The sequence below is a fragment of the Oncorhynchus mykiss genome, chromosome 2 (assembly GCF_013265735.2).
Source record: "Oncorhynchus mykiss isolate Arlee chromosome 2, USDA_OmykA_1.1, whole genome shotgun sequence".
NCBI lineage: Eukaryota > Metazoa > Chordata > Actinopteri > Salmoniformes > Salmonidae > Oncorhynchus > Oncorhynchus mykiss.
In genome coordinates, this window is record NC_048566.1 from 27,764,478 (window position 1) to 27,782,847 (window position 18,370).

Below are 18,370 nucleotides of genomic sequence, written 5' to 3' on the forward strand. Positions count from 1 at the left end.
TATTACTCAGAATACTTATAATGATAATAACAGCTATTTAATTTAGTCCTATTTTAGATGATATAACTAACAGCCATGAAGTTTTGCCATAAAGCCTCTTAGTACAGTATATCGGATCAGTGAGTACATTTGCATGAAAGAACTGCAGCATATGAGTGAAGAGATTTCTCTAATCTCTTGTTGAATATTTAATCAACACAATCAAACATTCTTTTCATGGTGTGTGTGTGTGTGTGTGTGTGTGTGTGTGTGTGTGTGTGTGTGTGTGTGTGTGTGTGTGTGTGTGTGTGTGTGTGTGTGTGTGTGTGTGTGAGAGAGAGAGGGGGGGGGGGTGAATATAATGTGAAGTAGAGAGAGCATAGCAAGTTTCTATTTTGCAGTGTGGAGTACCAGGTTAGACGTTCACCGCACATTCACGGCTTGCTCTGGGCCAGGGATGGCCCACAATTTCAGAAAAACCCTGATGAGAAAATGAGTGCTGAGATAGCAGTTTAGTTTCCATGTTTTCATTCCCAAAGTTCCTAGCTGTTGTTCATAGTTTCATCTGAAATCTCAGCATTATTTTTCCAATACTTGATAAAAAAGCTTTGAATAAAACCACTGGGAAAGATAAAACATCCTTTTGAGAGAGAATCGCTATGATGCACGTCCAAATCTATTGATTTTTATGGAAAAAATATATAAACAACTTGAACAAGTCTCCTCAGTTTTCTACTTTGCTGAAATATCAAATCAAATCAAATTGTAGGTGTAGGTAGACCTTACAGTGAGATGCTTACTTACGAGCCCCTAACCAACAATGCAGTAAAAATATATATACACATATATACAGATAAGAATAAGAAATAAAAGTAACAAGTAATTAAAGAGAGCAGCAGTAAAATAACAATAGCGAGACTATATACAGGGGTGTACCGGTACAGAGTCAATGTGCGGGGTCACCAGTTAGTTGAGGTAATATGTACATGTGGGTAGAGTTATTAAAGTGACTATGCATAGATGATATCAACAGAGAGTAGCAGTGGTGTAACAGTGGGGGTGTGAGGGGGGGGGGGGGGGGGGGGGGGGCAATGCAAGTTTTCTGGGTAGCCATTTGATTAGGTGTTCAGGAGTCTTATGGCTTGGGAGTAGAAGCTGTTTAGAAGCCTCTTGGACCTAGAATTGGTGCTCCCGTACTGCTTGCCATGTGGTAGTAGAGAGAACAGTCTATGACTAGGGTGGCTGGAGTCTCTAACAATTTTTAGGGCCTTCCTCTGACACCGCCTGGTATAGAGGTCCTTGGATGGCAGGGAGCTTGGCCCCAGTGATGTAGTGGGGCGTAAGCACTACCCTCTGTAGTGCCTTGTGGTTGGAGGCCGAGCAGTTGCCATACCAGGTATTGATGCAACCAGTACCATACTCTCGATGGTGCAGCTGTAGAACCTTTTGAGGATATGAGGACTCATGCCAAATCTTTTCAGTCTCCTGAGGGGGAATAAGTTTTGTTGTGCCCTCTTCACGACTGTCTTGGTGTGCTTGGTTAGCTTGTTGGTGATGTGGACACCAAGGAACTTGAAGCTCTCAACCTGCTCCCCTGCAGCCCTGTCGATGAGAATGGCGTTCTCTGTCCTCTTTTTCCTGTAGTCCACAATAATTTCCTTTGTCTTGATCATGTTGAGGGAGAGGTTGTTGTCCTGGCACCACACAGCCAGGTCTCTGACCTCCTCCCTATAGGCTGTCTTGTCGTTGTCGGTGATCAGGCCTACCACTACTGTGTCATCGGTAAACTTAATGATGGTGTTGGAGTCGTGCCTGGCCGTGCAGTCATGAGAGAATAGGGAGTACAGGAGGGGACTGAGCATGCACCCCTGAGGGGCCCCTGTGTTGAGGATCAGCGTGGCGGATGTGTTGTTATCTACCCTTACCACCTGGGGGCAGCCCATCAGGAAGTCCAGGATCCAGTTTCAGAGGGAGGTGTTTAGTCCCAGGGTCCTTAGCTTATTGATGAGCTTTGAGGGCACTATGGTGTTGAACGCTGAGTTGTAGTCAATGAATAGCATTCTCACATAGGTGTTCGTTTTGTCCAGGTGGGAAAGGACAGTGTGGAGTGCAATAGAGATGGCATCGTCTGTGGATCTGTTGGGGCGGTATGCAAATTGGAGTGGGTCTAGGGTTTCTGGGATAATGGTGTTGATGTGAGCCATGACCAGCCTTTCAAAGCAGTTCATGGCTACAGATGTGAGTGCTACAGGTCAGTAGTCATTTAGGCAGGTTACCTTAGTGTTCTTGGGCACAGGGACTATGGTGGTCTGCTTAAAACATGTTGGTATTACAGACTCGGAAAGGGAGAGGTTGAAAATGTCAGTGAAAAGTCCAGACTATGTCTGTAAGTCTACTTAAAATGCTTTAGGTACTGTATCTATCTATCAGAAGAGGTGGTTGCTGCATCCTCATCTTATGATAATTCTGCCCAGACAGGCAGTTCTTCAAACGTATAATATTAATTATATTACCCTGTTGCAGGACAATTTTCCTGCAATGCAGGAAATGTAAAACGTGTAATGTATTTGAGGTTTAAAAAGGCTTCTGAAGTTTGTAATTTCCATTTTGAAATTTCAGACCTGATTTTTCCTTTACAAAAAATTTATAAACTCCTACAAAAATGTCCATTAATTATAATCCACATAATAATTCACATTTCCTGTTGCTGCAGAATTATTGTCCCTGCTGTAGCAAACTGGCTCAAATTAAGATCCTACATCTGTATCAAACCATTCAAATGGCTCTTGCGAGCTACATTTCTGCAAACTCCTGAAGGATTCATCTACATCCTAATATTTCCAATCCAATTTAACCGGAGCAGTCAGAGTGGTCTGAGCACTAGTTTACCAATCTCTGCTTTCCAAGACTCTGTGTGCTGAAGGCTTGAGGGGTTCAATCAATGGTGCTTTGATCTCGACTGGAACTATAATTATTTAACATTGTTACAAGGATTTCTCTAATCCATCCTAGCATTAAATCCCTTTTACCCCTCATCTTCTGCAGCCCTAATCTGAATCTGTGCACTCCGTTTGTCTCTTTCTCTCATTCCAGCACCCCTTCCTTCCTCCCTCCTTCCTTACCACATCCTCAATTAATGGACTTCAGAGTCAGAATTAAAAATGCACTGTTGCCGTGCAGAACTTGTCAGGTGCCAGAAGAACTCTCATTAACAGTGCGTGTGTGTGTGTGTGTTCAGGATGGAGTCTTCTAGAGGCGTGATGACAAGGGTCTGTATAGGAAGTGTGCTGCCCCAGCCTGCGGACTGGGGACGTCTCACAGTTACCTCATAGTGTGCTATAACTATGTAGCCACAAACATGAAGGTATACTGGGGGAATTCATAGCTTTTTTTATGTCCCATTTGGACAACAAACCTACCACACTGCATCTGCTGTATTACACTGTATCGGCAAAAAGTTTGCCCTGACACATTCAGGTCATTATTGTCTGGAGTATACCGATGTAGGATCTTCATTTGATGCACAGCAAGAAATGCAAACTTGTAGTCTATTCGAGGTATAAAAAGGCTTCTAAAGTTTATAATTTCCACTTTAATATGTCAGACTTGATTTGACCATAAAACATTTTTTATCAACCCCTGCAAAAATGTCCAATAATTATAATCCACATAATAATTCACATTTCATGTTGCGGCAGGATTATTTTCCTGCTGTAGCAAACTGTCTCACAATAAGACCCGACATCTGTCAACCCTAATCTGTTTGTTTTGGTGGTCATTCTGACTCACAACAAAGAGGGCCAACGGTCCCTCTGTCCGTTCCTCCGTCCTCAAATATTTGTGACTGTGTTTCACAGTGATATAAATAGCAGCACAGCGATGGCAAACATTTGCCGAGGCACCTGCCATGGTATCGTGGCCATCTGCTCTACAAATTCTCCTCGCTTGACATATGTGCATAAAACCTGAAACGTTATTGTTTTCATGTGGACCAGTAGGCGGGAACATCGCCATCGGCACACACTCAAAGGTGGGCTGGAGTAAAAACTGTGAGACTACTGTAGTCTTCATCTGAGGACAGACATGTTTTGCCGTGCAGCTTTTGATGACTTGATGAAGGGGATGGAGGCCAGCGGGAGATGAAGGGGGTGGGTGGATAGGGGAGGGCTCTGTTCCTGTCTGACCGTCGGACATCGTCTCGGAGGGCCACTCCTTCAGCTGACCCCAACCTGTCCGACCGTGGCTCATGCCCAGCTGGCACAGAGAGAGGGGTAACTGGACAAGGCTGTGCCTGTTCAGGACCAGTCAAGCAGAAAGAATTATGGGCAAGGTGATCATCACTTCTGCTCACTTGCTTGTGTTTGGTGCTCTCCTCCCTTCTCCTTCCCTGCCCCCATTTCCTTCACAAACCTTCTCACCCAGCTGCTGGTGCAATCTTGGATGCATTATCTTCAAGTAAGACTGTTTGTCAGATGTATCTTACTTAGTACAAATACAGGCAGCGTGTTGTTTAGTTTATTTGAACAGTAAAATGACATGGTATCATGCTAACATGAGATGGAAGATTACATTATGTTTACAGATATACATCACAGTGTCTGCTTAATCAGCCATGTAAGCCTAAGCTAACAACTGCATTCCTACAAACGTAGGGAGAATGTTTTACTCTGTACAGTATCGAGACAAAACCACACGAGAAGCAATGAGAGATAGCCTCCTGTGAAGCTAACTGAGTTTCCATGTCTTTTCACGGGGGTGTGGCTCATAAGAGCAGACCAGTAGATTAGAATGTGCAGAAGTTCATTAGAAGCTAACGCTAGCTAAAACCCACCACTCTCATTTAGCCTTGAGGAACAGCGACAGATCTGTATCGGAGACAAAGTAGTCCATGGAAATGAGTGAAGAATAGCAGTACTTCACAGTCAGGTTTATCTCCCGTTATAGTACATGGATTTCAAATATCCATGACGCCAAATGAACATGAAACAGCAGATCTCTGTGTTGATAGCTTCGGGGATGACATGGTTATATTGAGAACTCCCTGGGTGTTCTCTGTTCTATGAGAGAAGGCAGAACACCCATCAGATTAATGAGTCACATGGTTCTACTGTCATACTATACAGGAAGGAACACTGGGAAACTAGTAGTTCCAATGGCTGTGGGTTAGCATGGAGCTGGAAACACCAATGTTGTGGGTTCGATTCCTACATGGATAAAAGAGTCTACTTAACGACTATATTACAACACTCGATATGTGTTCATCCTAACAGGGTACATAAAGATGAAAAGATCAATTAGAGAATGTACTGTTAGCTGCTCTAGTCATTTTATCAACAGAGGACAATGTCCAGGGTGGTTGAATAGGAGCACCAAAGACAGGTGAGGATGATCAGAGCCACCTAACAAAAAAAGAACGCCCCCTTTATTTATGTAACAGCCATTATAGCCATTCAGACACACACTGAGTGATTCAAAATGATCCGGTGCTGATCTTTATCGCACCTACTTAAACTTAAGCCAAGAAATAACAAAGAGTTTGAATGCTACCACTATCTGAACATTTACAAAGAGATTACAGCATAGACAGTCTCAAACTAAATACATTTGCTTTTAATCGCTTTGAACAGGAAGCCATGTAATTTCAAAATGTTCGTATCTGATTGTCTGATTTCCCTCTTTATTCAAATTATAACATGCCCATCTGACTTTTCCAACACAATGGGAAAAATTAAAAAGGGAAATGACCTTTCATGGCAGGCGTGATGGGATAGTGAATGGCATTATTATGCTCAAACATTCCTTTCTTGCCCACTGCCCACAAAGACAACAGAGGGAGTGCCAGCCACATCCGGCTCTGAAACTATGTCTCTCTCATGGACTAGTAGATCATAAAGGATCTTAAGAAATACTAATGAGACTACCTGGAACTGAGATGGAGTGTACCTTATCCTAACAAAATTATATTCATTATGTAGATAGTGTAGTAATGATGATATACTAACATATATGAGTTTGGGTCCTTGGGGCTTTGACCAGGTAGATAGATACATGCCTGTATGTTGGAGTGGTTCGTGAGACAATAGTGCTATCTCATCTGAAGTCATGTTTCTGGAGTTAGAGTTTGAAAGAAACTCTAAGTATGAGACAGACAATCCAGGGTCATGTTTATTAGTGCACACGGTATCAAAATGTTTGGCAGCGGTAAACTGAAATCTCTATTAGTATTGAACAAGTTCAGTCAGGTAGTTCAGTTAGGTAGGACCTTACTCAGCTTCAAACATTTTCTCCCTACTGAACACCCCCAAACCCCAGTCGGTCCAGCAGTCGGTGTTCTGTTATGAGCCTGTAATTCTCAATATTCTGAGGGCTAAGGACAGAGAGAGAGAGAGAAAGAGAGATGTCCAGAGAGCGAGAGAGAGAGAGACATAGAGAGATTGGTGTATAATTACAGCCAGTCAGAGCTCCCATCCCCTCCAATCCTATCTCCCTTTCAAAGACAGCAGTATTTTTAAGCTCAGCATTTTCCCCCGGCCCAAAGGGCCTTCTCTTCGTCATATGATGCCTGCTGTCTTTTTGTCATGGTGGCCCCCATAGTTGAGCGCTGACCCCCTCAGCCCTGTCTCCTGACTGATCACAGTGATGTTTTATTACTGTCAGCCCAGCCTCTCTAATCTTTAACCAGCAATACTCATTTCCTTCTCCAGATTTAAATGCAAATGTAAAATTTAATGATAAATGCATTATCTGATAGGGGCCGATAACACTGATTCACTGTCAGTATAAAATACACACCGCAGGGGGCTTCAGCACCAGCACAACTTGTCCAAATCCCACTTCTATAAACGTATGTACCTGCTGCAATAGGTCATACGCATTAGAAGGGAATCATATTTTGTGTGTTCAGCAATGTGGATGTAATGCCCTCAACAGTAATTGCTGTGTTGCTATCTTGTTCGATGTATTATCCATCACTTTGATGAAGTGACTTTTAAGACGAACAAAAAAACAAGATACAACCATTTTTTTTGTGAAGAACAGCAAGGGGAATCTGCATGGTAAAATGAGATGTTCAAAGAGAAAATAAATATAGTACATTTTTTTATTCTAAGCTTTCTTTCGGGGTTTCATTCTATGTTCAAGCACATATACCATAAGATTAAGAGCAAAGCAATTTCATCCACCCATTCAACACTGGTAAGTTAACTTACTATTCAATGGTGATAATATACTCATTCAGCTCACCACATCCCTTTCCCCAGTTTTTCATCTATTGTTATTAGGAAGCACATTTTATCCCAACTTCAGAGACTTTTGTGGCTTGTATCTCACGTGCCTTGCTCTTTCCCTTTCTGGTAGATTTGAAAGCACTCATCCTACGAGGTGCATTCCATTCCCAGCAGGCAAAATATGTCATTAGATGTCATAAAAAAAGTCACTTCCTGGTTGAGATGCTGCTTTCTGGTTGAGGGATGTCAGATAACTGCCGGACAACCAGATGACAACCACCAGAGAGAGAGAGAGAGAGAGAGAGAGAAATGACATAAACTTACTTGGTCCATCCCAATCCTCTGGTCCTATAGCTGGGTGTCTGGACTCACTCTGCCCATCCATGTCTGACTCCCCTGCTTCTCCACCGCCATCTTCTTCACCTGTAGACAGACGGGGACATGGGACACACAGATTGGTCATGTTGAGTGACATCACTCACAGTTAAATCATATTGTTGCCAAACCACGTTTGATCGAGGAGCACCCATATAATACAGTTGATACAACTGTTATACGTGCCTTCAGAAAGTATTCATACCTCTTGACTTATTCCACATTTTGTTGTGTTACAGCCTGAACTCAAAATGCATTAAATATGATTTTTTTCTACACATAATACACACAATACCCTATAATGACAAAGTGAAAACATGTTTTTAGAAATGTTTGCAAATGTATTAATAATGAAATACAGAAATATCTTATTAACATACTGTAAGTATTCACACTCCAAAGTCAATACATGTTAGAATCACCTTTGGCAGCGATTACAGCTGTGAGTCTTTATGGGTAAGTCTCTAAGAGCTTTGCACACCTGGATTGTACAATATTTGCTCATTATTCTTTAAAAAATTGTTCAAGCTCTGTCAAGTTGGTTGTTGATCATTGCTAGACAGCCATTCTTGCCATAGATTTTCACGCTGATTTTAGTCAAAACCATAACTACTATAGGCCACTCAGGAACATTCACGGTCTTCTTGGTAAGCAACTCCAGTGTATATTTGGTCTTGTGTTTTAGGTTATTGTCCTGCTGAAAGGTGAATTTGTCTCCCAGTGTCTGATGGAAAGCAGACTGAACCAGGTTTTCCTCTAGGATTTTGCCTGGGCTTAGCTCTATTCCATGTCTTTTTATCCTAAAACCTCCCTGGTCTTTGTAGATGACTAGTGCTGAACGATTAGTTATTTTTGAGATCGATTCGGTTTCGGTTTGATTATTCAAAAACGATCACGATTTTCAATTTAGTTTTCAATATCATTTTTTTTTTTACATTAAATGCACTATGCATTAAAGGGGTTGAATGCTGTAACAACACACAATAAAACAATTAATACAAGTCATATGATGGTAGAGACTGACCATTACTGCTTATCATTTATTAAAATGACTTTACTTGAATATTATATTTCAGTTGTTGTGTATATTACATTTCATTTATTTGACGACTTTATTATTTAATTCCAAGTCATCTCATTTCGATAGAGCTGCTGCCTATGCTGCCTGCCAAAATCACTATTTTAGTGGTTCTTCAAAGTACATAAGACATACTTTAATGACTGCTGAATACCAACTATCAATCACTTAGATCATGTATTTTCAGATAAAAAATACCTCGCGAAGCAACTGCTCTCTATGTATCCGTCCTGATAGCACATTCTTCTGTCTCTAATATAGCAGGCGTAGAAGAAACAGACCGGACACGTGAGAGCGCAATGGATTATGGTAATTGTGGTTAATTATCAAGTTATCTGCGCTTAACTATGTAGAACATTGGCCTGTTGGAAACTACAACTCCCTACTACACCGCACAGTTTGTGCATGATCTGATTTATTTCTAGAGAAACTGCAGCGCAATGTGGGCATTGAGCTCACATAAAAAAGCAGAACGAAATGAACCTATGACGGTCAATTAGTTGTTTAAAAACCAAGAAATAACCAACATTTCAGTTAATTGCTCAGCACTACCGATGTCAAGCATGCCCATAACATGATGCAGTCAACACCATGGATGAAAATATGAAGAGTGGAACCAGTGATGTGTAGGATTTGCCAAAACATTACGCTTTGTTTTCAGGACATAAAGTTCATTTCTTTACCAATTTATTTTGCAGTTTTACTTTAGTGCCCTATGCATGTTTTGGAATATTTTTTATTCTGTACACGCTTCCTTCTTTCACACTCTTATTTACATTAGTATTGTAGAGTAACTATAATGTTGTTGATCCATCCTTCCTATCACAGCCTTAAAACTCTGTAACTGTTTTAAAAAGTCACCATTGGCCTCATAGTGAAATCCCTGAGCGGTTTCCTTCCTCTCCGGAAACTGAGTTAGGAGGGATGCCTGTATCTTTGTAGTGACTGGGTGTATTGATACACCATCCAAAGTGTAATTAATAACTTCACCATGCTCAAAGGGATATTCACTGTCTGCTTTTTATTTTATTTTTACCTACCTACAAATATGTTCCCTTCTTGCGAGACATTGGAAAACCTCCCTGGTCTTTGTGGTTGAATCTGTGGTTGAAATTCACTGCTCAACTGAGGGACCTTACAGATAATTGTATATGTGGGGTAAAGGAGATGAGGTAGTCATTCAAAACTCATGTTAAACAATATTATTGCACACAGAATGAGTCCATGCAACTTATTATGTGACTTGTTAAGCACATTTTTACTCCTGAACCTATTTAGGCTTGCCAAAACAAAGGGGTTGAATACTTACTGATTCAAGACATTTCAGCTTTTAATTTTGAATTAATTGGTCAAAATGTCTAAAAACATAATTTGAGTTTGGCATTAAGGGATATTGCGTGTAGGCTGGTGACAAAAACGCTCAATTGAATAAATATTACATTCAGGTTGTAATACAACAAAATGTGGAAAAAGTAAAGGAGTGTGAATACTTGTTGATGGTACTGTAACTACTGTTAAACATCTAGGGCTCAAAACAGGAAACAAATGGTTATGTTAGCCATATATACAATGTTCTTAACATTAAGCAATATCACCTATGCAGCTTTGAATACATTGTTTTATTGTTACTATGTATGTCCAGTACAGTGCATTGAATTGCAAGAAGTATCAAGTGTGTGTAACTGTGGGAACAGTGGCTGGTGCAGCTGCAACACTTTTACCTAGAGTTCCTATGAGTTACCATACAGGAGGAAGCCCATGTGTAGCAGGAAGGAAGGAGGAGCAAGAACTTTGGGAGAGCAAGAAAGAGAGAGGGAGAGAGAGAGGAAGGTGGCTATTTATTACTGTTTGATCTATTGTGGAGGAGGGAGAATGTGTGTTCTAGGATGCAGAACAGCAGATTTACAGTCTCAGGGCTGAGGCTCAGAAAGAGAGAGAGAGAGAGCTAGACGGGGAGAGAGACAGAGAGAGAGAGAGAGAGAGAGAGAGAGAGAGAGAGTGAGTGAGAGAGTGAGAGAGAGAGAGAGAGAGAGTGAGAGAGTGAGAGAGAGAGAGAGAGAGAGAGAGAGAGAGAGAGAGAGAGAGAGAGAGAGAGAGAGAGAGAGAGCTAGACGGGGAGAGAGACAGAGAGAGAGAGAGAGAGAGAGAGAGAGAGAGAGAGAGAGAGAGAGAGAGAGAGAGAGAAAGAGAGAGGGGAGAGAGGGGGGAGGGAGAGGACATACCCAGGGATATTTGGCTATCTATCTCTAACCTGGGAAGTAAAGTGCTTAAATACCTTGTAAAACATAGAGTACTTTACAGCACTACACAGCCACAGCAACCACCGTGATGGGAATACGGCTTACCACGCTCCGAGATTTTCCTTGAAAACCTCTTCTGTTTTGCATGTCCAAGTCCACTGTACAGACACAGATAATTAAGTCCTTCTATAACAAACCCCTAAATCCAATACATGCAATGTGGCTAAAAACACTAGCACTGTGTCGGGGTGACTGTTGGATAAGAGCGTCTGCTAAATGATTAGAATATAAAAATGTTTATGTCCCCAGCCCTGTCTACAGTCTCTGAGCTGTACTGCTGGTGGTAGGCTTGTCCTTAGTGGAGGGGACACTTAGTTCTATCTGGTCACATCATCTTCTCCGTTGCTTCGATGTGTTAAACCTACAGAGTACGTCCAAGGGCGTTGATGGGTTATATTTAGACTTCATTGAAGGAAGCAGAGGGATGGATTTAGTCAGACCTTTTAGAAGTAAAGGTACTATGATTACAACTACTACTGGCTCTGGCTAAAAGTAGTGTACTATAAGGTAAATAGAGTGTCATATCGGACACGTCTATACAGTCCAGAATAAGGCCTTAACATTGTGTCCATCCTGGGTTCATCTTCAGATCAACCAACACTCACTACGCTTGTTTGGCTTTCTACACACATGGCTCACTTCAAAGAAGGCAGCAAACACTGCCAAAAGGATAGCAGCTTCCTGCCTCTCTGTGTGAGAGAGAAAAAAAAGTCCAAGTGAAGGAAGTCTGCAGCACTGTCCTACGAACAGTAACATGAGGTCACAGTGACCCAGTTTAGCTTATGCAAGTGTCTGCTTGGGATGGCGAAATTCTCCCCCTTTCCTTCCTTCCCAGTAGGTATTATCAGTGAGCCCACTCTCTCAATCCGCCTCGCTATTTACTGTTGGGGGCCTGGAGTACAGTTAGCTGGAGACGCTCTTTAGCATACTGGGGATCACTAGGCGTTATGACGAGGATAACAAAGGGCGAATATCAACAGTTCCTTTCAGTGGAGCGAGTTTAAAGAAGCCGGGTGAGATAACATTAAAGGCAGTACCTTGATCTCAGGCGAACATGTTAAGCCCTGCAACGAAACGTATTGGAAGTGTTTAATTACAGCTCAGGAAATGAAGCTACAAGATGATTCCTTAATTAAGCAGTGATTACGGATTTTCGGCTGCCTTCTATCTAGCCACCGTTTGCAATGCATTTTAAACACAATCGCCCAGGCAACCTCACAGAGATGAACAATGTCACAGGCAAGCACTGGGCTTGATGAAGTTTCCTCTCTAGCGAATGTTGCACGGGAAACCAGCGAGGAGGAACATGTTGTAGCAGTATGCAGGCTACAGTATGATAAAGATACAGGGATACATACAGCCTCTTCGTGATTTCAATGTGCATGAGCTATCTCAAAACCTTTTTGCCATACGAACAGACCATTAAAGCATTCTGTTTCATTCAGAGGGGGCTGTGTTTGATATCACTGCTTTCTTGCCGTGTTATCAAAGGATACAGATTGTCAATGATCTACATTATAGTCTATGTCACAATAATCTACCGCTGGCTAAAATCCCTTTCCTTGTTTTATTAATCAAATGAAGACATTTAGGAGTGAATGAGAAAAATAATGTATCTGAGAGTGAGGATGGAGAAAGGTGGAGGGAAGAGTATGGGGTAGGGTAGGGTAGCATGGGGTAGGGTAGGGTAGCATGGGGTAGGCTGCATGGGGTAGGGTAGGATGGGGTAGGGTAGCATGGGGTAGGGTGCATGGGGTAGGGTAGGATGGGGTAGGGTAGCATGGGGTAGGGTAGGGTAGCATGGGGTAGGGTAGGGTGGCATGGGGTAGGGTAGGGTGCTTGAGGTAGGGTAGTGTGGCATGGGGTAGGGCTGGGTGGCATGGGGTAGGGTAGCATGGGGTAGGGTAGGGTGCATGAGGTAGGGTAGTGTGGCATGGGGTAGGGCTGGGTGGCATGGGGTAGGGTAGCATGGGGTAGGGTAGGGTGCATGAGGTAGGGTAGTGTGGCATGGGGTAGGGCTGGGTGGCATGGGGTAGGGTAGCATGGGGTAGGGTAGGGTGCATGAGGTAGGGTAGTGTGGCATGGGGTAGGGCCGGGTGGCATAGGGTAGGGTAGGGCAGCATGGGGTAGGGTAGCATGGGGTAGGGTAGGGTGGCATGGGGTAGGGTAGGGTTGCATGGGGTAGGGAGGGATGGGGTAGGGTAGCATGGGGTAGGGTAGGTTGGCATGGGGTAGGGTAGCATGGGGTAGGGTAGAGTGGCATGGGGTAGGGTATGGTAGTATGGGGTAGGGTAGCATGGGGTTGGGTAGGGTTGCATGGGGTAGGGTAGGTTGGCATGGGGTAGGGTAGCATGGGGTAGGCTGCATGGGGTAGGGTAGGATGGGGTAGGGTAGCATGGGGTAGGGTGCATGGGGTAGGGTAGGATGGGGTAGGTAGCATGGGGTAGGGTAGGGTAGCATGGGGTAGGGTAGGGTGGCATGGGGTAGGGTAGGGTGCTTGAGGTAGGGTAGTGTGGCATGGGGTAGGGCTGGGTGGCATGGGGTAGGGTAGCATGGGGTAGGGTAGGGTGCATGAGGTAGGGTAGTGTGGCATGGGGTAGGGTAGCATGGGGTAGGGTAGCATGGGGTAGGGTAGGGTGCATGAGGTAGGGTAGTGTGGCATGGGGTAGGGCCGGGTGGCATAGGGTAGGGTAGGGCAGCATGGGGTAGGGTAGCATGGGGTAGGGTAGGGTGGCATGGGGTAGGGTAGGGTTGCATGGTGTAGGGAGGGATGGGGTAGGGTAGCATGGGGTAGGGTAGGTTGGCATGGGGTAGGGTAGCATGGGGTAGGGTAGAGTGGCATGGGGTAGGGTATGGTAGTATGGGGTAGGGTAGCATGGGGTTGGGTAGGGTTGCATGGGGTAGGGTAGCATGTGGTAGGGTTGCATGGGGTAGTGTAGGGTGGCATGGGGTAGGGTTGGAAAGCATGGGGTAGGGTTGGGGAGCATGGGGTAGGGTATGGTAGTATGGGGTAGGGTAGCATGGCGTAGGGTAGGGTTGCATGGGGTAGGGTAGCATGTGGTAGGGAAGCATGGGGTAGTGTAGGGTGGCATGGGGTAGTGTTGGAAAGCATGGGGTAGGGTTGGGGAGCATGGGGTAGATTAGGAGAAATGGGGTAGGGTAGCATGGGGTAGGGTAGTATGGGGTGGGATAGGGTAAGGTGGCATGGAGTAGGGTGGGGTTGAATGGGGTACGGTATGGGTGTAGGTTAGGGTTGCATGGGGTAGGTTAGCATGGGGTAGGGAAGCATGGGGTAGTGTAGGGTGGCATGGGGTAGGGTTGGGAAGCATGGGGTAGGGTTGGGGAGCATGGGATAGATTAGGAGAAATGGGGTAAGGTAGCATGGGGTAGGGTAGGCGGCATGGGGTAGGGTAGTATGGGGTGGGATAGGGTAAGGTAGCATGGGGTAGGATGGGGGAGCACGGGGTAGGGTAGGGTAGCATGGGGTATGGTAGGTAAGCATAGGGTAGGGTGGGGGAGCATGAGGTAGGGGAGGGGAGAATTGGGGTAGGGTGGGGGAACATGGGGTAGGGTGGGGAGGCATTGGGCAGGGTAGGGTGGCATGGGGTAGGGTAGGGAGCATGGTGTAGGGTAGAGGAGCATGGGGTAGGGTCGGGAGCATGGGGTAGGGTAGGAGAGCATGGGGTAGGGTCAGGAAGCATGGGGTAGGATGGGGTAGGGTAGGTGAAAATGGGGTAGGGTAGGGGAGCATGAGAGCATGGGTAGGGTAGGGAACCATGGGGTAGGGTGTGGGGAGCATGGGGTAGGGTAGGGATGCATGGGGTAGGGTAGGGGAGCATTGGGTAGGATAGGGTAGCATATGGGGTAAGGTGGGGGAGCATTGGGGTAGGGTAGGGAAACATGGGGTAGGGTAGGGGAGCATGGGGTAGGGTAGGGATGCATGGGGTAGGGTAGGGGAACATGGGGTAGGGTAGGGGAGCATGGGGTAGGGTGGGAGTGCATTGGTAGGGTAGGGGAGCATGGGGTAGGGTCAGGATGCATGGGGTAGGATGGGGTAGGGTAGGGAACCATGGGGTAGGGTGTGGGGAGCATTGGGGTAGGGTGGGGAAACATGGGGTAGGGGAGCATGGGGTAGGGATGCATGGGGTAGGGTAGGGGAGCATGGGGTAGGGTAGGGATGCATGGGGTAGGGTAGGGGAGCATGGGGTAGGGTAGGGATGCATGGGGTAGGGTAGGATGCATGGGGTAGGGTAGGGATGCATGGGGTAGGGTGGGAGTGCATTGATAGGGTAGGGGTGCATGGGGTAAGGTGGGAGAGCATGGGTAGGGTAGGGGAGCATGGGGTAGGGTAGGGGAGCATTGGGTAGGGTAGGAGAGCATTGGGTAGGGTGGGAGAGCATGGGTAGGGTAGGGGAGCATGGGGTAGGGTGGGAGTGCATTGGTAGGGTAGGGGTGCATGGGGTAGGGTGGGAGAGCATGGGGTAGGGTGGGATGCACATTGTATGTTAGGGCAGAGTTTGCGGGCATGTGTCAGTGAGCTGTTAGAATCAGGCCTCCCTATCGCTGCTTCATCAAAGGACAGCCTCTCCAGCCAAATCACAGTCACACACAGTCGGGTGCCACACATCCAGGTCAATAAGCTTATAGGCGATTTACACAAACAACTCCTCCAGCAAGGTAGGAACAAAGTCATATTGGCTTTTTCTCTCCCTTTTAGCATTGTCTTTGCCAAGGAAGCCCTTGAAAATGTCAATCTGGTTCGCATGCGACATTAAGGAGCTCAGAGCCGCCTAATCTGACCAGCCAGCCAACAGACAGGTTGCTACTCCCTCTACAAGGTCTTATTGTAGCATAGAGAATGATGATGTTGAAATGGTGTCAGTAAAGCAAATGGTTACTGTATGTTTAAACCACCTTAGGATGCGTTAGGTTAAGGTTAGGATTTAGGGTTGGGTTTGACCATAGATCTACGTTAGTCTCAAGGTTGTCATGATAACCAAACTGCTATCAAGATCACATCGCTTTCTAATGAAGATAAACTAGCTAAATCTAGTCAAAGGCAAAAGACAGAAGGTCATTCGTGTTTAAAGGAGGTTGTTGATACAGTAAATACCGTGTCGTGATCAGCCATTCCAAAAAGACACTGTCTCCACCAAAGTCAAGCATAGCTGTAAGACTTCGGTCTCTGCTCTCAGAAGAACCATTACAGAGAATACATCATACATCTTACAGAGATAAGGGCAAACCCCCCCCACCAACACTATGCAGTGGAGCTCTCCAATGGAGGGAGCTTATTAGTGAATAAGCCTTGCCACTGTCTCTTTAACTGCCAATAAATTCCCATCATTACAGAATCTGGCAGTTTTCCTGGGCGTCTGCGCCGGGTTTTATCTCCCTCTCTCTCCAGTCTGGGAGCATGTAGATCTGGCCCCGTTAGATTGTCATACTTAACAAACATTCATGATTCATTTCCTCCACTGAGTCAAATGGGGCTAAAGGGATGTCTCGATTCATCTTATCGCGCCACAAATTAGCATTTCCCATATTCCTCAGCATCAACTGTGCATTAAAATTCCACATTTACCATTCCAGGCACTGGGCTGGCAGCTGTGGCAAAATAAAACTGAGAATGGAGGAGATGTTCTGTTGGTGGATCCTGATTATTTCTGAATGGGACAAAGAGTGGCACATGAATTCTGTTTGCTGCTATATGTCTCTGACTGACTATGATTCAGATTAGCCATTGAAAGGTCAAATCGAGGGTCAATGTGATTTTGTATTTACCACAATGAATATCCTACCTGATTTTCAGGTCCCCTTGAACTGTGAGAAAGTAAACTGTGTATGACTGCATTGTAACGCCATAATTTGGATCTATTAACGGTGATTGGAAGATAAATGCAATTGTCTCATTTAAGTCATATGGTCACTGTATGCACTTTACTACCATCAGAATCACATGTGGTCAATAAAAATCTATGTACATTAAAGCTGCTTTTCGTCATCAGTAAATAGGTGAATCTCACACACACACACACACACACACACACACACACACACACACACACACACACACACACACACACACACACACACACACACACACACACACACATACACATACACATACACATACACATACACACATACACATGCACATACACACACACACACAGAGCAGCTTGTGCCAGCACCGTGTTAAACTTCACATCCCCCATCCCCTTCCCACTCATATTTCCACAACAATAAAGAGGGGTACAAGAACAAGGTGAAATTTCACAATTTCAGTAAAAAAGATGCCTCTCAGTTAAATAAAACGGCATCCTTCTCACAATTATGGCTCTGGGTGTGACAACAGAGTATAAATCCTGCCTCTGCGTTCAGTTCACTAGCAGGTGGACCGTGCACAGGAAGTTGTTTGAGGATAGATTCTTTAAACTCCAAGGTTGTTTCTGCAGGGGTGTGGAAGGTGGGGGTGTGTGTGGTGGAGGGGTGTGGCTTGTCCAGAGTGCTCATGGATAGAACCCCTCTCTCTAACTGAATGTTGGTTCACATGCACTCCTCCCACAGAACTTCCCTGTTCTATTCTATTCTAGTTCTATTCTAGCTACTTCATTTCACACCAATGTATGCCGTTTCAGAGCCATTATGATGTTTGGTGTCACTGACAGACAAGAGCCTCTCTATCATTTCATGGTAGATGAGTAGGCATGGGTAGAACTGAAGAGTGACACTCTCCAAATAGTTGAAGGTGTCCACAAAGTGGAACGCTTACACAGTTTGCAGAAACACAGATTACATAAATGACATTCTGAATAAGAATGTGTATAAGGGACAGGGATTCTGGGAAAGAAATAGACTCATTCTTTGTTAAAACATTGGACGACGCAACAACAGCAAAAATGTATGACGCCTGCTGCCAAACAGACACGACAGCTGACTTAATAAGACTCAAGTGTCCCAAGCAGCTGTCAAAAGACAAGGTGACGACATAGTATGGTGTGTCGGCGTATCTTCACTACACACCACATATAGAACCAGCAAACGCCCCCCTCACAAAACAGGTTTCTGAGCTCAACGGTCTTTTCCTGGTTATAAGACGTAAACAAAAGGTCATCAAGAACAGGTGCAGGACAGGAACAGAAGAATGCACAGGTTCCAGAGTCAAACAACCACGGCCCTATGAATTGTGTGAAGAGTCTCAGTCACGACCAAGTCAAGTCCCGCTGGGGCGTCAAGGTGCTCCCACCAGTTATCTGAAGGAGGCCCTGCCTTTTCTGCAAGGGTAAGGCAGACGGGTACGACTCTGGTGCCATTCAACTTCTTGACCTTTGCGCCTTTAAGCGGCTTTGCTACTTCACCGCACTCCGATCAAAGTTAATAAGTGCTTCATATGTTAATGAAAATTGGTC

At 44.9% G+C, this 18,370-nt stretch overlaps 1 protein-coding gene across 2 annotated transcripts in view; it reads right to left on the reverse strand.

Annotated features, from left to right (window-relative positions):
• The window catches only part of LOC110485644 (zinc finger protein ZFPM2-like), a 146,806-nt gene that overhangs the window by 86,170 nt on the left and 42,266 nt on the right, over positions 1-18,370 (reverse strand). For both annotated transcript variants that reach the window (XM_036944138.1, XM_036944134.1), the window contains one exon: positions 7,530-7,628. In XM_036944138.1, the coding sequence (XP_036800033.1) occupies positions 7,530-7,628 (99 nt within the window). The remainder of the gene's footprint in view (positions 1-7,529; positions 7,629-18,370) is intronic.